General features: G+C 65.3%; 2 protein-coding genes and 1 long non-coding RNA gene across 3 annotated transcripts; 2 read left to right on the forward strand and 1 right to left on the reverse strand.

Moving 5' to 3' along the window:
• The first annotated feature begins 934 nt into the window (after positions 1-934).
• Positions 935-8115, forward strand: THRA (thyroid hormone receptor alpha). Its single transcript, XM_062636073.1, has 8 exons — positions 935-1079; positions 3426-3487; positions 4446-4546; positions 4650-4797; positions 5459-5664; positions 5980-6126; positions 6211-6469; positions 7821-8115. The coding sequence occupies exons 1-8, from the start codon at positions 1027-1029 to the stop codon at positions 8069-8071; spliced, it is 1227 nt and encodes a 408-aa protein (XP_062492057.1). The 5' UTR covers positions 935-1026; the 3' UTR covers positions 8072-8115.
• A 2511-nt stretch (positions 8116-10626) lies between these two features.
• On the forward strand, positions 10627-10951 carry LOC134172723 (uncharacterized). Its single transcript, XR_009967983.1, has 2 exons — positions 10627-10809; positions 10843-10951. It is a non-coding gene; the product is annotated as an uncharacterized LOC134172723 (long non-coding RNA).
• Positions 10940-16786, reverse strand: NR1D1 (nuclear receptor subfamily 1 group D member 1). Its single transcript, XM_062636071.1, has 8 exons — positions 16625-16786; positions 14160-14495; positions 13990-14078; positions 13766-13910; positions 12921-13393; positions 12649-12834; positions 11615-11825; positions 10940-11510 (listed from the first exon to the last, which is right to left on the reverse strand). Exons 1-8 carry the CDS (start codon positions 16650-16652, stop codon positions 11311-11313), a joined length of 1668 nt encoding a protein of 555 aa, XP_062492055.1. The 5' UTR covers positions 16653-16786; the 3' UTR covers positions 10940-11310.
• Positions 16787-17060: the final 274 nt, after the last annotated feature.

Genomic DNA, 17060 nt, shown 5'->3' on the forward strand with positions numbered 1-17060 from the left:
CACACCCATGCACGCTCCCGCACACCCATGCATGGTCTCGCACACCCATGCACACTCCCGCGCACCAATGCATGGTCTCGCACACCCATGCACGCTCTCGCACACCCATGCATGCTCCCGCACACCTGTGCACGCTCCTGCACACTCCCATGCACACTCTTGCACACCCATGCACGCTCCCGCACACCCATGCACGCTCTTGCACACCCATGCATGCTCCCACACACCTGTGCACGCTCCTGCACACTCCCACATGCCCATGAACTCTTTTGCACACCCATGCACGCTCCCGCGCACCCATGCATGGTCTCGCACACCCATGCACGCTCCCGCGCACCCATGCATGGTCTTGCACACCCATGCATGCTCCCACACACCTGTGCACGCTCCTGCATGCTCCCACACGCCCATGCACACCCATGCAAGCTCCTGCACACTCTTGCACACCCATGCATGCTCCCACACACCTATGCACCCTCCTGCACACTCCCACATGCCCATGAACTCTCTTGCACACCCATGCACGCTCCCGCGCACCCATGCATGGTCTCGCACACCCATGCATGCTCCCGCACACCTGTGCACCCTCCTGCACACTCCCACATGCCCATGCACACTCTTGCACACCCATGCACGCTCCCGCACACCCGTGCACGCTCACCCCAGCCCCGCTGCCGTTGCACACACCCCTCAGGCCCTTTCCTCCCACCACCACGTGTTCTTGCACATCCCTCATGCTCTCGCCCAGCCCCACACCATGGGGTGAGCTCCCGGTGGACACCCCCCATAGGGACACGGTTGGGGGGGGGGGTTGTTGGGGTCCTGGCTCAGCCCTTGTCTGTCCCACAGGGTCGGGCCCGGGATGCTGCACGGAGCTGAGCACTGAGGCGGGCGCTATGGGGAGCGCATCGTAGCCCCCCCCCTGCGCCGTGGCCGCCCCCCCCCCCCCCCCCCCCCTCCGTGCGTGGCACCGGTGGCAGAGCCCACTCGGTCGGTGCTGAGCGCTCCTTGATGGAATTGCGGTGAATGGAACAGAAGCCCAGCACCCTGGACCCGCTGTCGGAGCCAGAGGACACCCGGTGAGCCCCCGGTGTCGCCGCAACACACATGGCCCCGTGCCCCGTGCATCCTTGTGTGTTCCCAAGTGTGCCCATGCCTGGTACATCCCTGTGCCCTGTGTGTCACCGGGTACGGTGTGCCCCATGTGTCCCCGTGCCCCCTGTGTCACTATGCCCAGTATGACCCATGTGTCCCCTTGCCCTATACATCACCAGGCCTGGTGTGCCCCATGTGTCCCCATGCCCCCTGTGTCACTATGCCCGGTGTGCCCCATGTGTCCCTGTGCCCTATACATCACCAGGCCTAGTGTGCCCCATGTGTCCCCTTGCCCTCTGTGTCACTATGCCCGGTGTGCCCCATGTGTCCCCTTGCCCTTTGTGTCACTATGCCCGGTGAGCCCCATGTGTCCCCATGCCCCCTGTGTCACTATGCCCAGTGTGACCTATGTGTGCCTGTGCCCTATACATCATCAGGCCCGGTGTGCCCCATGTGTCCCCTTGCCCTCTGTGTCACTATGCCCGGTGTGCCCCATGTGTCCCCTTGCCCTCTGTGTCACTATGCCCGCTGTGACCCATGTGTCCCCTTGCCCTATACATCACCAGGCCTGGTGTGCCCCATGTGTCCCCATGTGTCACTATGGCCGGTGTGCCCCATGTGTCCCCATGCCCTCTGTGTCACTATGCCCGGTGTGACCCATGTGTCCCCATGCCCCCTGTGTCACTATGCCCAGTGTGACCCATGTGTCCCCTTGCCCTCTGTGTCACTATGCCCGGTGTGCCCCATGTGTCCCCATGCCCTCTGTGTCACTATGCCCGGTGTGACCCATGTGTCCCCTTGCCCTATACATCATCAGGCACGGTGTGCCCCATGTGTCCCCATGCCCTCTGTGTCACTATGCCTGGTGTGCCCCATGTGTCCCCTTGCCCTCTGTGTCACTATGCCCGGTGTGACCCATGTGTCCCCTTGCCCTCTGTGTCACTATGCCCGGTGTGACCCATGTGTGCCTGTGCCCTACACATCACCAGGCCCGGTGTGCCCCATGTGTCCCTGTGCCCTATACATCACCAGGCCTGGTGTGCCCCATGTGTCCCCATGCCCCCTGTGTCACTATGCCCGGTGTGACCCATGTGTCCCCTTGCCCTATGCATCATCAGGCCCGGTGTGCCCCATGTGTCCCTGTGCCCTATATATCACCAGGCCTGGTGTGCCCCATGTGTCCCCTTGCCCTCTGTGTCACTATGCCTGGTGTGCCCCATGTGTCCCCATGCCGTCTGTGTCACTGTGCCCGGTGTGACCCATGTGTCCCCTTGCCCTATACATCATCAGGCCCGGTGTGTGCCATGTGTCCCCATGCCCTCTGTGTCACTATGCCCGGTGTGCCCCATGTGTCCCCATGCCGTCTGTGTCACTGTGCCCGGTGTGACCCATGTGTCCCCTTGCCCTATACATCATCAGGCCCGGTGTGCCCCATGTGTCCCCATGCCGTCTGTGTCACTGTGCCCAGTGTGACCCATGTGTCCCCGTGCCCTATACATCACCAGGCCTGGTGTTTCCCCTGTGCCCAGTAGGTCCCTGTGCACCCCTGCGTGGCCGTGCCCCCTATGTCCCCAGGCATTCCCATGCCCTCGGTACCCCCATGTGTCCCCATAGCCCCAGTGTCCCCCTGCCCCTCTTTGCCCTGGGTGTCCCCAAGGGTCCCCGTGTCCCTGGTGTCACACTTCCCCCCCCCCCTCCCCCCCTCCCGGCCCCCTGCTCCCCCCCCGGGGCCCCTCGGCCCCCCTGTCCTGGGGCTATTTTGGGAGGGCCGCAGCTCTCACGTGCCCCGGGGGGAGCCAGGCCCGGGGTCACCTTGGGCTGGAGCAGGGGAGACCCTCACCCCCCTCCCCCCCCAGCTCTGCGCCCCTGGGTGCGGGATCACCCCCACCCCCCCCCCTCCCCATTCAACACCCGCAGGTGCCCATCCCCAGGGCATCGGGGCGCCCCCCCCCCCATTTCAAGCAGTGCCGGGCCACTCAGCCAATGGGCTGCTGCCGTGCGGGCGAGGCGCGGACCCCCGCGGCCCGCCATTGGCTGAGCCCCTCTGACGTCACTTCCCCGCTGAGCCAAAAGGACATTTTGTCTTTGACTGTAAATGAGCCCCTCCCCCACCCCGCCCCTCCCCCACCTTTTCCCTTTCCCCCTCTTCCTCCTTCCCCCCCTCCCCTCCCCCTGTCACGCCCCAGGTTAGGGGTCCCCAGCCCCCCCCGCACCCCCTGGCACCCCATTGCCACTGCCGGGACCCCCGGCGATGGGGCTCTGGCTGCAAATAGGGGGGGGCCTGTTGGGGGGCCACTGGGGCACGGTCCCAGCCTGGCCCCCTCCTGCAGGTGGCTGGATGGCAAGCGCAAAAGAAAGAGCAGCCAATGTTTGGTGAAGAGCAGCATGTCAGGTAGGGGACACCCCCCGGCACCCCCAAAGGGCCCCCAACTCCCCTTCTCCCCCCCCGGGTGCCCCCCATCCTTGCCGGGTTCCGCAGGCACTGCAGGTTTTGCCTGCATCCCACCCACCATCCCCATGCCCATGCTGCAGACCCTGAGCACCCCATGTTCCTGGTGGGCCCCCAGTGTCCTTACCAGGGACCCCACATTGCAATGGGCACCCCACTTTTCTTCGCCATGCCCCCCCACACCCCATGTGCCCGCTGGGACCCCAAGCACCCATAGGGTGCCCTTTTCCCCCTCCGTGGTTGTGGGTCGAGCCGGGGCGGTGCTATCGGTGCTGGCAGCACCCTGGGGTGGGAGATAAGGGGGCCCTGGCCGGGCGCTGCCCCCCAGCCCTGCCCCATTCCCCAGTGGGGAGCGGCCGGCGCCGGCGGGATCCCGCTGGGAGGACGAGAGGCCCCAAAGGGACCCGGGCATCCGGCTCCTGGCCCATCCCTCCCGCACCCATCCCTGCTCCTGGAAGGGAGGGGGGGGCACGGGGTATCCCACATCCAGCACCCACAGGGTGCCCTCTAGGGGCTCCCACAGCTCAGTTTGCTCCATCCCGGGGGGGGGTTGTGGAGATGCTGGGGTGCACCCATTGTTTGTGGGTGCTGGGACCCCCCCAAACATCATGGGTGCCCCGTGCCTCAGTTTCCCCATAAGGATGCTGATGGGGGGGGGGGGCTTGTCTCTGTGCTGCCAGGGGACAGTGGGCCATTGTGTGCCAGGGGGGGACAGGGACACCCCCCCCTGCAGCTGCCTCCCCAGCCGGATAATGGGAGCTTTCTTGCTGCGGGGGGCTTGAGCAGCCCCCCCAGACCCTCAGCTCTTAACCCTTCCCATGCTGGCGGCAGCTGCTGCCATAGGGGGGGACTCTGAGGCAGGGGGTGGGGGGGTCCCTGACACGCTGTGCCCCCCCCCCAGGGTACATCCCTAGTTACCTGGACAAAGATGAACAGTGCGTGGTGTGCGGGGACAAAGCCACCGGCTACCACTACCGCTGCATCACCTGCGAGGGCTGCAAGGTGAGGGGGCTGCAGGGTGGGCTGGGGGGGGGCAGGAGGTAAGGGGGGCTCATTGGGGGTCACTGCATTGTGTGTGTGTGTGTGTGTCCCCTGTTGTCCCCAGGGCTTTTTCCGTCGGACCATCCAGAAGAACCTGCACCCCACGTACTCCTGCAAGTATGATGGGTGCTGCGTCATCGACAAGATCACCCGCAACCAGTGCCAGCTCTGCCGCTTCAAGAAGTGCATCTCCGTGGGCATGGCCATGGACTGTGAGTGTGAAGGGCACGGGGGTTGGGGGGACACACGCAAGGAATCCCACAATGGTTTGGGTTGGGAAGCACGTGAAGATCATCCAGCTCCAGCCCCTGCCACGAGCAGGGACCCCTTCCATAGAGCAGCTTGCTCCAAGCCCCTGTGCCTTGAACACTGCCAGGGATGGGGCAGCCACAGCTGCTCTGGGCACCCTGTGCCAGCGCCTCAGCACCCTCACAGTAAAGAACTTCCTCCTTATCTCCAGCCTGAACTTGCCCTGTTTCAGTTTGAACCCATCACCCCTTGTCCTATTGCTCCAGTCCATGATGAGCCCCTCCCCAGCATCCCTATAGCCCCCTTCAGACACTGGAAGCTGCTCTGAGGTCTCCACGCAGCTTCTCTTCCCCAGGCTGAACAGCCCCAATGTTCTCAGCCTGGCTCCATACGGGAGCTGCTCCAGCCCCTGCTCATCCTCGTGGCCTCCTCTGGCCTTGCTCCAACAGCTCCATGTCCTCCTTACGCTGAGGAGGACACCGGAACTGCGCACAGTGCTGCAAGCGGGGTCTCCCAATAGCACACCCACTGGGTTGGGGTGCCTGGAGCAGCGCTTGGGGTGCAGGCTGTGGGGGTGGGATGCATTGGGGGGTGCTGAGTGATGCATGGGGGTGCCCCCCGCAGTGGTGCTGGATGATTCAAAGCGGGTAGCGAAGCGGAAGCTGATCGAGGAGAACCGCGAGCGGCGGCGGAAGGAGGAGATGATCAAGTCGCTGCAGCATCGCCCCAACCCCAGCGCGGAGGAGTGGGAGCTCATCCACGTGGTGACCGAGGCCCACCGCAGCACCAACGCCCAGGGCAGCCACTGGAAGCAGAAGCGGAAATTCCTGGTGAGGATATGGATGGAGGGGGGGATCCCCCCACACCAGCACCCCTTTGGGACCTGAGCACCCCCCGCACGCTCGGGAGCAATTGGGACGTCGCTCGATGTCCTTGAGCTTGTCACCCCCGGACGGGTTAAGGGGTTAGCGGTGACCGAAGGGGACAGCTGTGCCCTGCGGGGTGGCCCTGGCCCTGCAGTGGTGCTGGCACACAGCTCCCTCTCCTGGCTGCTGCCCCGCTCCCAGCCCTGCCTCGGTTTCCCCCTGCTGCCATAGGGGTGCTGGGATTTGTTGGGGACCCCCTAACGCCGTGTGTCCCCGCAGCCCGAGGACATCGGCCAGTCGCCCATGGCCTCAATGCCTGACGGGGACAAAGTCGACCTGGAGGCGTTCAGCGAGTTTACAAAAATCATCACCCCGGCCATCACCCGCGTGGTCGACTTTGCCAAAAAACTGCCCATGTTTTCAGAGGTAACGGGGGGGGGGGTGTGTGGGATATGGGGTACCCCAAGTCACCCCCCAACCACCACCACTGACACCATCCCCAACGCGCAGCTGCCTTGCGAAGACCAGATCATCCTGCTGAAGGGCTGCTGCATGGAGATCATGTCTCTGCGGGCGGCCGTGCGCTACGACCCCGAGAGCGAGACGCTGACGCTCAGCGGGGAGATGGCCGTCAAGCGCGAGCAGCTCAAGAACGGCGGCCTCGGCGTCGTCTCCGATGCCATCTTCGACCTGGGCAAGTCCCTCTCTGCCTTCAACCTGGATGACACCGAGGTGGCTCTGCTCCAGGCCGTGCTGCTCATGTCCTCAGGTAGCGGCAAGCGCTGGCTGTGCACGGGGATGCTGGGGAGGGGAATGGAGTGGGCATCGCAATGCCCAGAGCCCCCAGCACCTTCAGGGTGCATTGGGTGGGCATCCCAGTGCCTAGAGCCCTCAGCACCTTCAGGGTGCATTGGGTGGGCATCCCAGTGCCCAGAGCCTCAGCACCTTCAGGGTGCATTGGATGGGCATCCCAATGCCTAGAGCCCCCATCACCTTCAGAGTGGACATCCAAATGCCCAAAGCCCTCAGCACCTTCAGGGTGCATTGGGTGGGCATCCCTGTGCCCAGAGCCCCAGCACCTTCAGGGTGCATGGGGTGGGCATCCCAGTGTCCAGAGCCCCCAGCACCTTAAGGGTGGGCATCCAAATGCCCAAAGACCTCAGCACCTTCAGGGTGCATTGGGTGGGCATCCCAGTGCCCAGAGCCCCCAGCACCTTCAGGGTGCACTGGGTGGGCATCCCAATGCCCAGAGCCCCAGCACCTTCAGGGTGCATTGGGTGGGCATCCCAGTGTCCAGAGCCCCCAGCACCTTAAGGGTGGGCATCCAAATGCCCAAAGACCTCAGCACCTTCAGGGTGCATTGGGTGGGCATCCCTGTGCCCAGAGCCCCAGCACCTTCAGGGTGCATGGGGTGGGCATCCCAGTGTCCAGAGCCCCCAGCACCTTAAGGGTGGGCATCCAAATGCCCAAAGACCTCAGCACCTTCAGGGTGCATTGGGTGGGCATCCCAGTGCCCAGAGCCCCCAGCACCTTCAGAGTGCATTGGATGGGCATCGCAATGCCCAGAGCCTCAGCACCTTCAGGGTGCATTGGGTGGGCATCCCTGTGTCCAGAGCCCCCAGCACCTTCAGAGTGGGCATCCAAATGCCCAAAGCCCCCAGCACCTTCAGGGTGCATTGGATGGGCATCTCAATGCCCAGGGCTCTCAGCACCTTTAGGGTGCATTGGGTGGGCACCTTGAGAGAACTGGTCCCCACTGGTTTGGGGGGATAGGGGGTGGGCACATTGGGGTGCATGGGCTTGGACACCTTGGTGTTGTGGGCACTGGAATGCTCACTACTCTAGGAGTTGGGGTGCAAGGGGTGGGCACCCCAGTTCTTGGTGCTGCAGCAAGGGGCGAGCACCCCAGTTCCTAGTGCCCCAGGAGTACGGAGTGAGCATCCCACTCCCCAGTGCTGCAACCCTGGGTTGGGAGGGGTACAGGGGGCAAGCACCCTATTCCCCAAGAGCACGAAGCGCATGGTGTGAGCACACTGGGAACGCTCTGAGAAGGGGAAGGGAGGAATTTGGGACACGGATCCTGGCACCCCTCGGCCACCACGTTCCACTTGTTGCCGCAGACCGGACGGGGCTGATCTGCGTGGAGAAGATCGAGAAGTGCCAGGAGACGTACCTGCTGGCCTTCGAGCACTACATCAACTACCGCAAACACAACATTCCCCACTTCTGGCCCAAGCTGCTGATGAAGGTGACGGATCTGCGGATGATCGGCGCCTGCCACGCCAGCCGCTTCCTGCACATGAAGGTGGAGTGCCCCACCGAGCTCTTCCCCCCACTCTTCCTCGAGGTCTTCGAGGACCAGGAGGTGTAGGGCTGCCACCCCCCCCCCAAACACACACACACACACACACACACCCCCCCCAACTGGCCCCCTCCCTGCTCTGCCCCACATCACACCCCCCAAACACCCCCCCCCCGATTTCTCTTAATGGGGGATCGCTGCGCCCAAAGGAGGGGGGGGTCCTGCTGTGCCCCCCCGTGGCTGCCCCCCTCCACAGCCCCCCCCCAGCGCCCCAGGACTTGATGAATTTTGTTTGTTTGCACAGGGAAGGGCCCCGATGTCGAGCGTTTCCTTTATTGTCCTTCTCTTCTTAGATTATTATTTTTTAAGCATTTATTTCCCTCCCTGAGAGGCTAAAATATTAAACTAACTGCACTTTGGAAGGAGAGAGGAGGAGGAGGAGGAGGAGGAAGAGCAGAGGAGAGGAGAGGAGGGGGCTCTGGGCTGCACAGGGAGAGGCTGCCCCGGCCCCATGCACTTTGGGCCAGGGAGCAGCGTGGGGGCCAGGGTTGGAGGGGGGGGGGGGGCTAGGACCCCCCCTTTATAGCAAAGTGAGGGTTATTGGGGGACACAGTGGTGGCGAGGGGGACCCCAGCCCATGGGGAAGCTGGGGGGGGTGTGGGGTGTGTGTGTGGAGGGCTGGGGGACCAGCGCCCCCCCCCCCCATGCCCTGCACCCCATTTCCCACCCCCCCCAGAATTTGGGGCCAGATTCGGGGCTTTGGTTTTCTCTGTCTATTTTGGGCTGAGAGGAGCTGATTTTGTGCCAAGCGCCGCAGACGGTGGGCGCTGCGGGACACCGTGGGGAGGAGGGGATGGGGGGGGGCACGGACCCGCTGCGGCCGCCCCCTCCCTCCCCATCACCCCCCCAACTTTTCCGTTGTCCTTCTTTTTGTTGTTGTTTCCCCCCCCCCACCTCGTCCTCGTGGGTTTATTTGTCGTGTCCGTCAGGAGTTGCAATGGCCCCAGAGGCACCAGCGGGGATTGGGGGGTGCCCCCCCCCCCGGGCCCCCACATGGCCCCCACTGCACTACTGCCCCAGCCCCCCGGCAGCAGCACTTGGGGGGGCGGGGGTTGCAACCCCTAAATCACACCCCTCCTCTGCTCCCGGGGGAAGGGGGGGGGGGCACCAGGCTGCGGTGCAGGGGGGGGTGGGTCTGGGGGGGGGGCTGCAGCGGGGGCACCCGGGAATGGTTTTATCACCTTCCCTCCCCCCCCCCCCCATCCCCAAATTTAGGTTTGTGAATCTTTTCTTACCTCAGGCGGAGGCTGAGGGGGGGCGCGGGGGGGGCGGCCGGCGAGGCAGGCGGCCTGCCGGGGCCCACCTAAGCTAATATATATATATATATATAAATATCTATAAAATATATAATTTTTGTAATTAAAAACAAAAAAAAATCTTTTTACGGGTCGTTTAAAAGCAGAAAAATCCCACCATGAGACACGTGGGGGCCCCTCCGCTCCCCCCCCACCCCTTACCTTGGCATAGGGGGTTTTGTCTGGGGGACCCCACCAGAGACACCCCAACCCCCCCCACTGCAGCCAGGCCAGGGGGGTGCAGTGGGGCTGTGTGGCATGGCAGGGCTGCAGCACCCATGGGTGCCCTCATGGTTGGGGGGGGGGGGTCCCGGCACACACCCCCCCCTCCGTCCCCCTGCAGCATCAGCGTTGGCTTTGCACTTAGTGCAACATGTCTTAAAGAGCCAGCCCGGTGCCCGGCACGGGGGTCCCGGCAGCACCGGCACCGGGTTGTGCAATAGGAACCGGTGCTGGTGGACACTAATGCCTGTGCTTGGGGGGGGGGGTGTGTGTGTGTGCACAGGGTTTAGGGGTTCACCCCCCTCCCGGCAGCACCGGTGCCCGTGGTCACGCTCAGCGCTGCTCCGTGTGCGGCACCGGCGTTAACACGTGCCTTCGGGCTGCGGCACGGCACCGGGGCAGTGCCCACGTGTGCGGTGGCGGCGCGAGGGCTGTGCGTGCTGGAGCGATGCTCGTGCGATGCCCTTGCTGTGCCATGTGGTGCCGGTGCGGTTGGCCGAGCCACGCCGGCGGCAGTGGCGACGCAGTGTCCATGTAGTGCTGGTGCAGTGGCCATCCGGTGCCGGTGCAGTGCCCGTGCATGCTGTTGGCAGTGTCCATGCAGTGCTGGTGTAGTGACCATACAGGGCCGGTGCATGTTGGTGTAGCGCCGGCGCAGTGGCCACGCGGTGCCGGTGCCATGCGATGCCCGTGTATTCCCGTGCACAGTGTGTGTGATGCTGTGCGCTGCCGCGCTCACCGCCAAGCCAGAGCTGTTGTGGGATGTGTCTGAAGCAGCAGCCGTGCCCCCCCCCCCACTTGCAGCGGGTGTTGGGGTCCCCCCGGGGCAGCAGCACGATGCCCTGGGGGGGCTCATCCTGGCCAGCACCCCCCCGCTCTCCCTCGCACTCGCCCCGGGCCGCAACCTCCCGTCCCCGTCTCGCGTCGCCATCGCACGTCCAGCATCGCCTGGGGTGGGGAGGGGGGGGGGGGTAGGACCGGTGCCCCCCATCCCACCACCTCCCCCGGGTCATCCCCCTTGTTGTTGTCGTCGTGTCCCCCGTTCCCCCCCGTCCCCCCCCAAGCACATACCTCATGGCTCCCGGAGCTGCCCCTGCTTGAGGCCGTGTCGAGCCCACCCGGCGCGGCATGGCCCGGCGCGGGGTCCCCCTACTATGCATGGTGGCGGCGGGGGGCCGCGGCCGGCGTCGCTGAATGTAGGGCGCGGGATGGGGAGGGTTGGGAGGGGGTGTTGGGGTGTTGGGGGGGGGGGTGGGGGGTGAGGGGGGGGGACACACACGCTGAGCTCCGTGACAATCACAGTCTGTGACGTGCGATTTTAAACCCTTTTGTGTTTTGGTCAGGATTTTAAAGAAAGATATTTTTATGGTAATTGTTGCTGGTCTATTTTACTATATATTTATGTAATAAATATATGATGAAAACAAAAAAGAAACCAAACCAAACCCAACCAAACCCACCCATAGAGCTTGGTTGGATCCGGCCTCTGCTTCCCACCGCTGCCTGCCGGAGTGGGGGGACCAGGATGGGGAAACCCAGCCCCCCGGCGCTGCCAGCGTTGCTGTGGGGCTGATGCCCACAGTTATGGGGAACAGGGGGGTCCTGGCATCCCAGTGCCCACCCTTTGGGAGTCCGGTGGGTGCCATGGGGTTGGTGCTGCCCCACCCCAAACCCACGGTGCTATGTACAGGGTGGTGGGTGCTTGGGGTAGGAGGGGGGTCCATGGGGGCCCTACTGGGCATCGATGCGGAAGGAGAGCAGCTTCTCGGAGTGGAGGTTGTTGAGGGTGCGCAGGTCCGGCAGCTTCAGCAGCAGTTTGGTGAACCGGGACGTCTCGGCCGGGTGCGTCTTCAGCACCAGGGCGCGCAGGGCACGGATCAGGGTCTCCTGGAGCTGCTCCACCGACGCCGTGTCCTCCATCCCCGAGCGGTCTGCGGCAGCGGGGAGGGGGCCGTGTGTGGATGGTGCTGCACATACACACACATGCATCCCCCCCCAATCTCCCACCGCCCCCCACATCGCCGCAAGTCCTAACCTGCCGAGACCAGGACGACGGCGGTGAAGAGCCCCAGCTCCTCGTCGGTGAGGTCGAGGGCGCTGAGCTTCTCGCTGAACTCGAACATGGAGCTGAGCAGGTCGCCCATGCCCATGCCCCACAGCTCCTCCAGGCTGTACTTCGTCCGGCTCATGAACGTCACCGTCTGCTCCTTCACGTCGAACAGCGAGGCGAAGCGAACCATCAGCACCTGCGGCACACGCGGCGTCAGCGGCACCGCGCCAGGCTGCGGGCTCCATTGGGATGCTATGGACCGCTGTACAGCACCATGCTCTGCCAACGGCTCTGGGCCATGGAGCACCGTGTGATGCCATGGAACACCATACGCTGCCCTGCTCTGTGCCACGGCTCCGTGCCATGAACCACCATGCAATGCCATGCTCTGTGCCATGGCTCCGTGCCATGAACCACCATGCAATGCCATGCTCTGCCACGGAGCACTATACACTGCCCTGCTCTGTGCCACAGCTCCGTGCCATGAACCACCATGCAATGCCATGCTCTGTGCCATGGCTCCGTGCCATGAACCACCATGCAATGCCATGCTCTGTGCCATGGCTCCGTGCCATGAACCACCATGCAATGCCATGCTCTGTGCCATGGCTCCATGCCATGGAGCACAACGTGATGACATGGACCACCATACATGCTCTGTGCCACAGCTGCATGCCATGGAACACCATGTGATGCCATGGACCACAATATAGTGCCATGCCCCGTGCTGCGGCTCTGTGCCATGGGGCTCCATGCCAGTCCGTAGGCATTACGCAAGGCCGTGGGTTACCATACAGTGCCACGGGGCTCCGTGCCATGCTGTGGGGCACTATACAGTGCCATGGGACGTAGTGCCCATGCTGCAGCGGCACTGTGCTGCTCCATAGGGTGCCATGAAACGCCGTATCATTCCATGCTGACCCACGGGGCATGCAGTGCCATGGGACGTCGTGTGGGGGCCACGGGGCACCGTGCCCGGCCCTACAGCACACCAAACCCTTGGTGATCTGGGAACGTACCTCGAAGGTGCCAGCCTTGAGCAGGGTGACCTGGTCGTGCTGGGACAGGGCCTGGAAGCCGGGAATGTGCTTGGCAAACTCAACCACCTCACGGACAGCGGGAGTGAAGCTGAGGGAGAAATCCTCCCAGATCTCCTGCACCGAGCGCCCGCTGCGGCCGGGCCGGTGGCTGTTCATGGGGCAGGCCTGCGGGTGACGGCACGGCTCAGCCCTCTGCAGTGAACGGCTCGAGATACCCATGGGGGGGCAACGGGACCCCCCCGCGCGCTCACCGGCAGAACGTCCTTGGTGCCGCGGGGCCACGGGCAGCCCCGCGCCGGGGGCTCGGGGTACGAGGGGAGGCAGAGCCGGGGCTCGGGGGGGCCGGGGGTCCAGGCGGGGGGTGCGTCCCAGCGCAGGAGGCTGCTGTCGCAGGCGGGGGGGGGTCCCAGCTTGTCGTGAGCGTAGATGAAGATCTCCTTGTGCGCCTTGGCCACTTGGGCGATGACGTCCTCGGTGGCCCCCCCGGGGCTGGGCGAGCGGGGGGGGGTGAGCTGCTGCGGGAACTGGGAGAAGCAGGCGGCGGGGGGGGGCGGGACGAGCGGTGGGGGGGGCCCCGGAGGCAGCGGGCGGCCCCCAGCCGGGGCTGGACCCTCGGCCGGGGCGGGCATGGCCGGTGGGACGCTGCCCATGCTGCTCATGGCGCTCTGCATCTCCGCCAGCATCCGCTGCTTCTCCCGCTTGGGGATGCGCCCGAAGCGCACCGCTGCGGGGGGGGGACACACACTGGTGTTAGTGGGGAGGTGGGGTGCACCAACAACGCCACCCCCCACCCCCCCCCAGTAATGTGTGGTAGAGGTCTGGGGGATGCAGGGGATGTGGCTGCGTCCCCATGCACTGGCTTGGTGGGGATGCAGAGCCTTGAGAACAGGAGGACCCATCCCAAGAGGGGGACATAGAGCCCCAAGCATGGGGGTACCCAGTCCTGGAGGGGACACATAGCCCTGAAAATGGGGGGACCCATCACTGGAAGGGATATGCAGCCCTGGGTATAGGGGGTCCCACCCCCAGAGGGGTTGTACAGCACTGAACAGGGGGTGTCCGGTTCTGGGGGGAGTTTTGGGGGTGCTGAGCTCACCATCACGGGACATGCCAACCAGCAGGCACTTCTTGAAGCGGCACTGCTGGCAGCGGTTGCGGTTGATGCGGACGATGGAGCAGTTCTCGTTCTTGAGGCACTTCTTGTACTGGATGTTCTGCTGGATGCTGCGGCGAAAGAAGCCCTGTGGGGCAGGGAGGGGGTCACCCAGGGCCCCTGGAACACCGCAGGGGCTCCCCAACACGCCGGTCCCATCCCGGTACCTTGCAGCCCTCGCAGGCGTGGACGCCGTAGTGGAAGCCGGAGGCGACGTCCCCGCAGACCTTGCAGAGCAGCACCATCCCGTTCAGCTCTGCGGTGGGGGGGGGACAGGGGTGAGGAGGGTCCTGGGGGACCCCTGTACCCCCCCCATCCCCCGGCGTGCCCCACTCACTGGTGACGGTGCTGCCGGATTTGCTGGGCGAGCTGCGCCGCCGTTCATCCACAGGGACCTGCGGCTGCACCCCGGGGAAGTTCACCGAGGAGCCGTAGGATGAGGAGGAGGAAGAGGAGGAGGAGGAGGAAGGGGAGCCATCCTCATGGGTGCCCAACGAGCCCCCGCCGTAGGCACGGGAATCCTGCAGGGATCCGGTGGGTGATGGGGGGAAGTAGGTGGGGAAGGGCTGGGAGCCGGATTGGGAGCTGCCGTTGGAGCTGTCGCTGCAGAGCGAGACGGGGCTGGTGCGGTTGGGCGAAGCGCAGCTGGAGCCCACGTAGCTGATGACACCGCCTGCAGAGCGGAGCCACCCATGCACCGAGCTGCGCCGGGCTCAGCCGGAGCCGAGCTCGCAGCCCTTGGGCAGGGCGGGCGGAGGGGGAAGCGCCCCGGATGCATCCCGGACCCACGGGGATCCGCGGCCGCACGTGTGCCACGCACCGTGAGTCAGGCACCGCGCCCGGCGGCGGCCACACGGGCGCCGGCTCCACGTGGAACGGGGACAGCCGGGTTAGCCGGGAACGTGTCGGATGGGGACACGGGCACGGAGCCCTGGGAGCACCCATGGGAGGAACATGGGCTGGGAATGCTCTGGAGGCGTAACCGGGATGTCACGACAGTTGCACCCACCAGACACATATGGCAGCACGGGGGGGGGGGGAGCTCAGCACAGCCCCCTCGCTTATGGGGTGCAGTAAAATGGCTCTGCAGGAGGGGAACTCCGCAAAGATGGGGGGAATCACAGCCACCCCTATGTTACAGACCCACACACACCATAAAGATGGGGGGCTCACAGCCATCCCTATGACACAGACCCACACACACCATAAAGATGGGGGGCTCACAGCCACCCCTATCACAGACCCACACACACCATAAAGATGGGGGGCTCACAGCCACCCCTATCACAGACCCACACACACCATAAAGATGGGGGGCTCACAGCCATCCCTATGACACAGACCCACACACACCATAAAGATGGGGGGCTCACAGCCACCCCTATCACAGACCCACACACACCATAAAGATGGGGGGCTCACAGCCATCCCTTTGTCACAGACCTACACATACCCCATAAATATGGCGGGCTCACAGCCATCCCTGTGTCACAGACACACAGGCACCCCCCCCTTCCAAATCCCATGCAGCAACACCAGGACATAGCTCAGAGCAGGGACATGTGGAGGGTGACATCGGGTACACATGAGATCACCAGGACCATGTGTCTCCCGTCACACACAGTTGCTGCTGCAGCCACCATGCTACCGCCACAGCGGCGTGTCCCCCCCCAGCAATCCTCCTCCAAAGGGGGGCACCGAATTGGGTCCCCGGTGGCCTTGGGGCTGCTGGGACATCAAAATAACGGGGGGATTCCCCCATCCCGAAGCCTCGGGACCTCCCCCCTCAGGACGCTTCGGGGTGGGGGGATCCCCGGAGGGGTTGTACCGGGACACTGGGGCCATTCCCGAGCCCATCACACCGGGACCCCCCCCCCCCAAATCAACCGCCCCAGGGCCCCCCCCCCCCCCCGTTCAAGCTCAGGCGGCCTCACGCCGCCGCGCCACGTGCTCGCGCCGCACGTGGCCCCCTCGAGGCCACGCCCCCTTCAGGCTTTGTCCCGCCCACTCTCACTTCCTATTGGCCCGCCAGGCAGCCCCTCCCTTTTATCGTACCCCCCCTCCACCTTTCTACCCCCCCTAAAAGAGACATCCCCCCCCCCTTGGTTATAAACAGAAGGCGGTGTCCCCGCCTTTTCGGGGGGGGGGGAAGTGGGGGCGTGTGTGAGGTCACGATGACGTCACTAACACAGATGACCAATGGCCGGGAGGGAGGGGAGGGGCTGCGGGGAAAACAAACTCCGCACGTGGCAGCGGCGGGGAGGGGGACACGTGCCGGGGGGGGGGCACCGCCTCCGTTCCCCCCCCCGTTATTTCCCCGCCCCTTCCCGGTGCTCGTCCCCGGGTGCCCCGCACCGCAACTGCCCGATGCCGCTCCCGATGCGCCGATCCCGGTCCTATCTCCGCGGTCGGGATTCCCCCGGTCCCGGTTCCCCCCCCCACCCCCCCCCACCGCCATAAGCGGAGCGCTGCGGTGCCGGTGTTCGGATCACCCCGGTGCCGGTGTTCCGGTCACCGCAGTGTGCAGGATGCCCGGTGACAGCTCCCATCCTTCCCTCCTCTCGGACTCTGCCCGAGAATGCGGGACCCCGCGATGCGGGACCGCCCGGTGCCCGGTAGGAAGCAGCCCCGTGCCGGGATGCACAGCCCCGGTGCGCGGTGGGGTCCGCAGGACCCTCATCCTCTCCCGGTGTCCGGATCGCACTCTGAGCGCGCAGTCGTCCGTCCCCCGTCCCCCCCACGGCTGCGCTGAGCCCCGACTGCGGTGCCCTCACGGTCCCGGGGCTCCGGTGCGGCACTGACCTGTGCTGCCGGCCTCGGGAGCGGCCATCCTGTGGCCGGGATCGGGGTACCCCGGCTCCGCCGAGCCTCCGAAGGGGCCGGGTGCAGGGGAGCCGCTCCGAGCCGTGCCGCGCCTCCGCCCGGCCGGGGCTGTTGTGCGCCCGCCGCCCGCCCCGCCGCCCGCCCGGCACCGGCCGCGGCTGCGCACTGGGCCGCACGCGGCGCCGCCGCCTCCCCCATGTGATTCCCGGGGAGAGCCTCGTGCCCCAGTGACACACTTTCCGCCGGCGGCCCCGGACCCGCGCTGCCACCGGGGACACCGGGAGCGACCGGGACCCCCGCCCCCCGGGGCCACCCCCCCCCCCCCCCCCCCCCCCCGCATCCCACATCCCGCATCCCGCATCCCACATCCCGCATCCCACATCCCGCATCCCGTATCCCACATCCCGCATCCCGT

This window comes from Pezoporus occidentalis, unplaced genomic scaffold (genome assembly GCF_034315485.1).
Source record: "Pezoporus occidentalis ecotype Australia unplaced genomic scaffold, CSIRO_AGI_Poc_V1 ctg469, whole genome shotgun sequence".
Taxonomy (NCBI): Eukaryota; Metazoa; Chordata; class Aves; order Psittaciformes; family Psittacidae; genus Pezoporus; species Pezoporus occidentalis.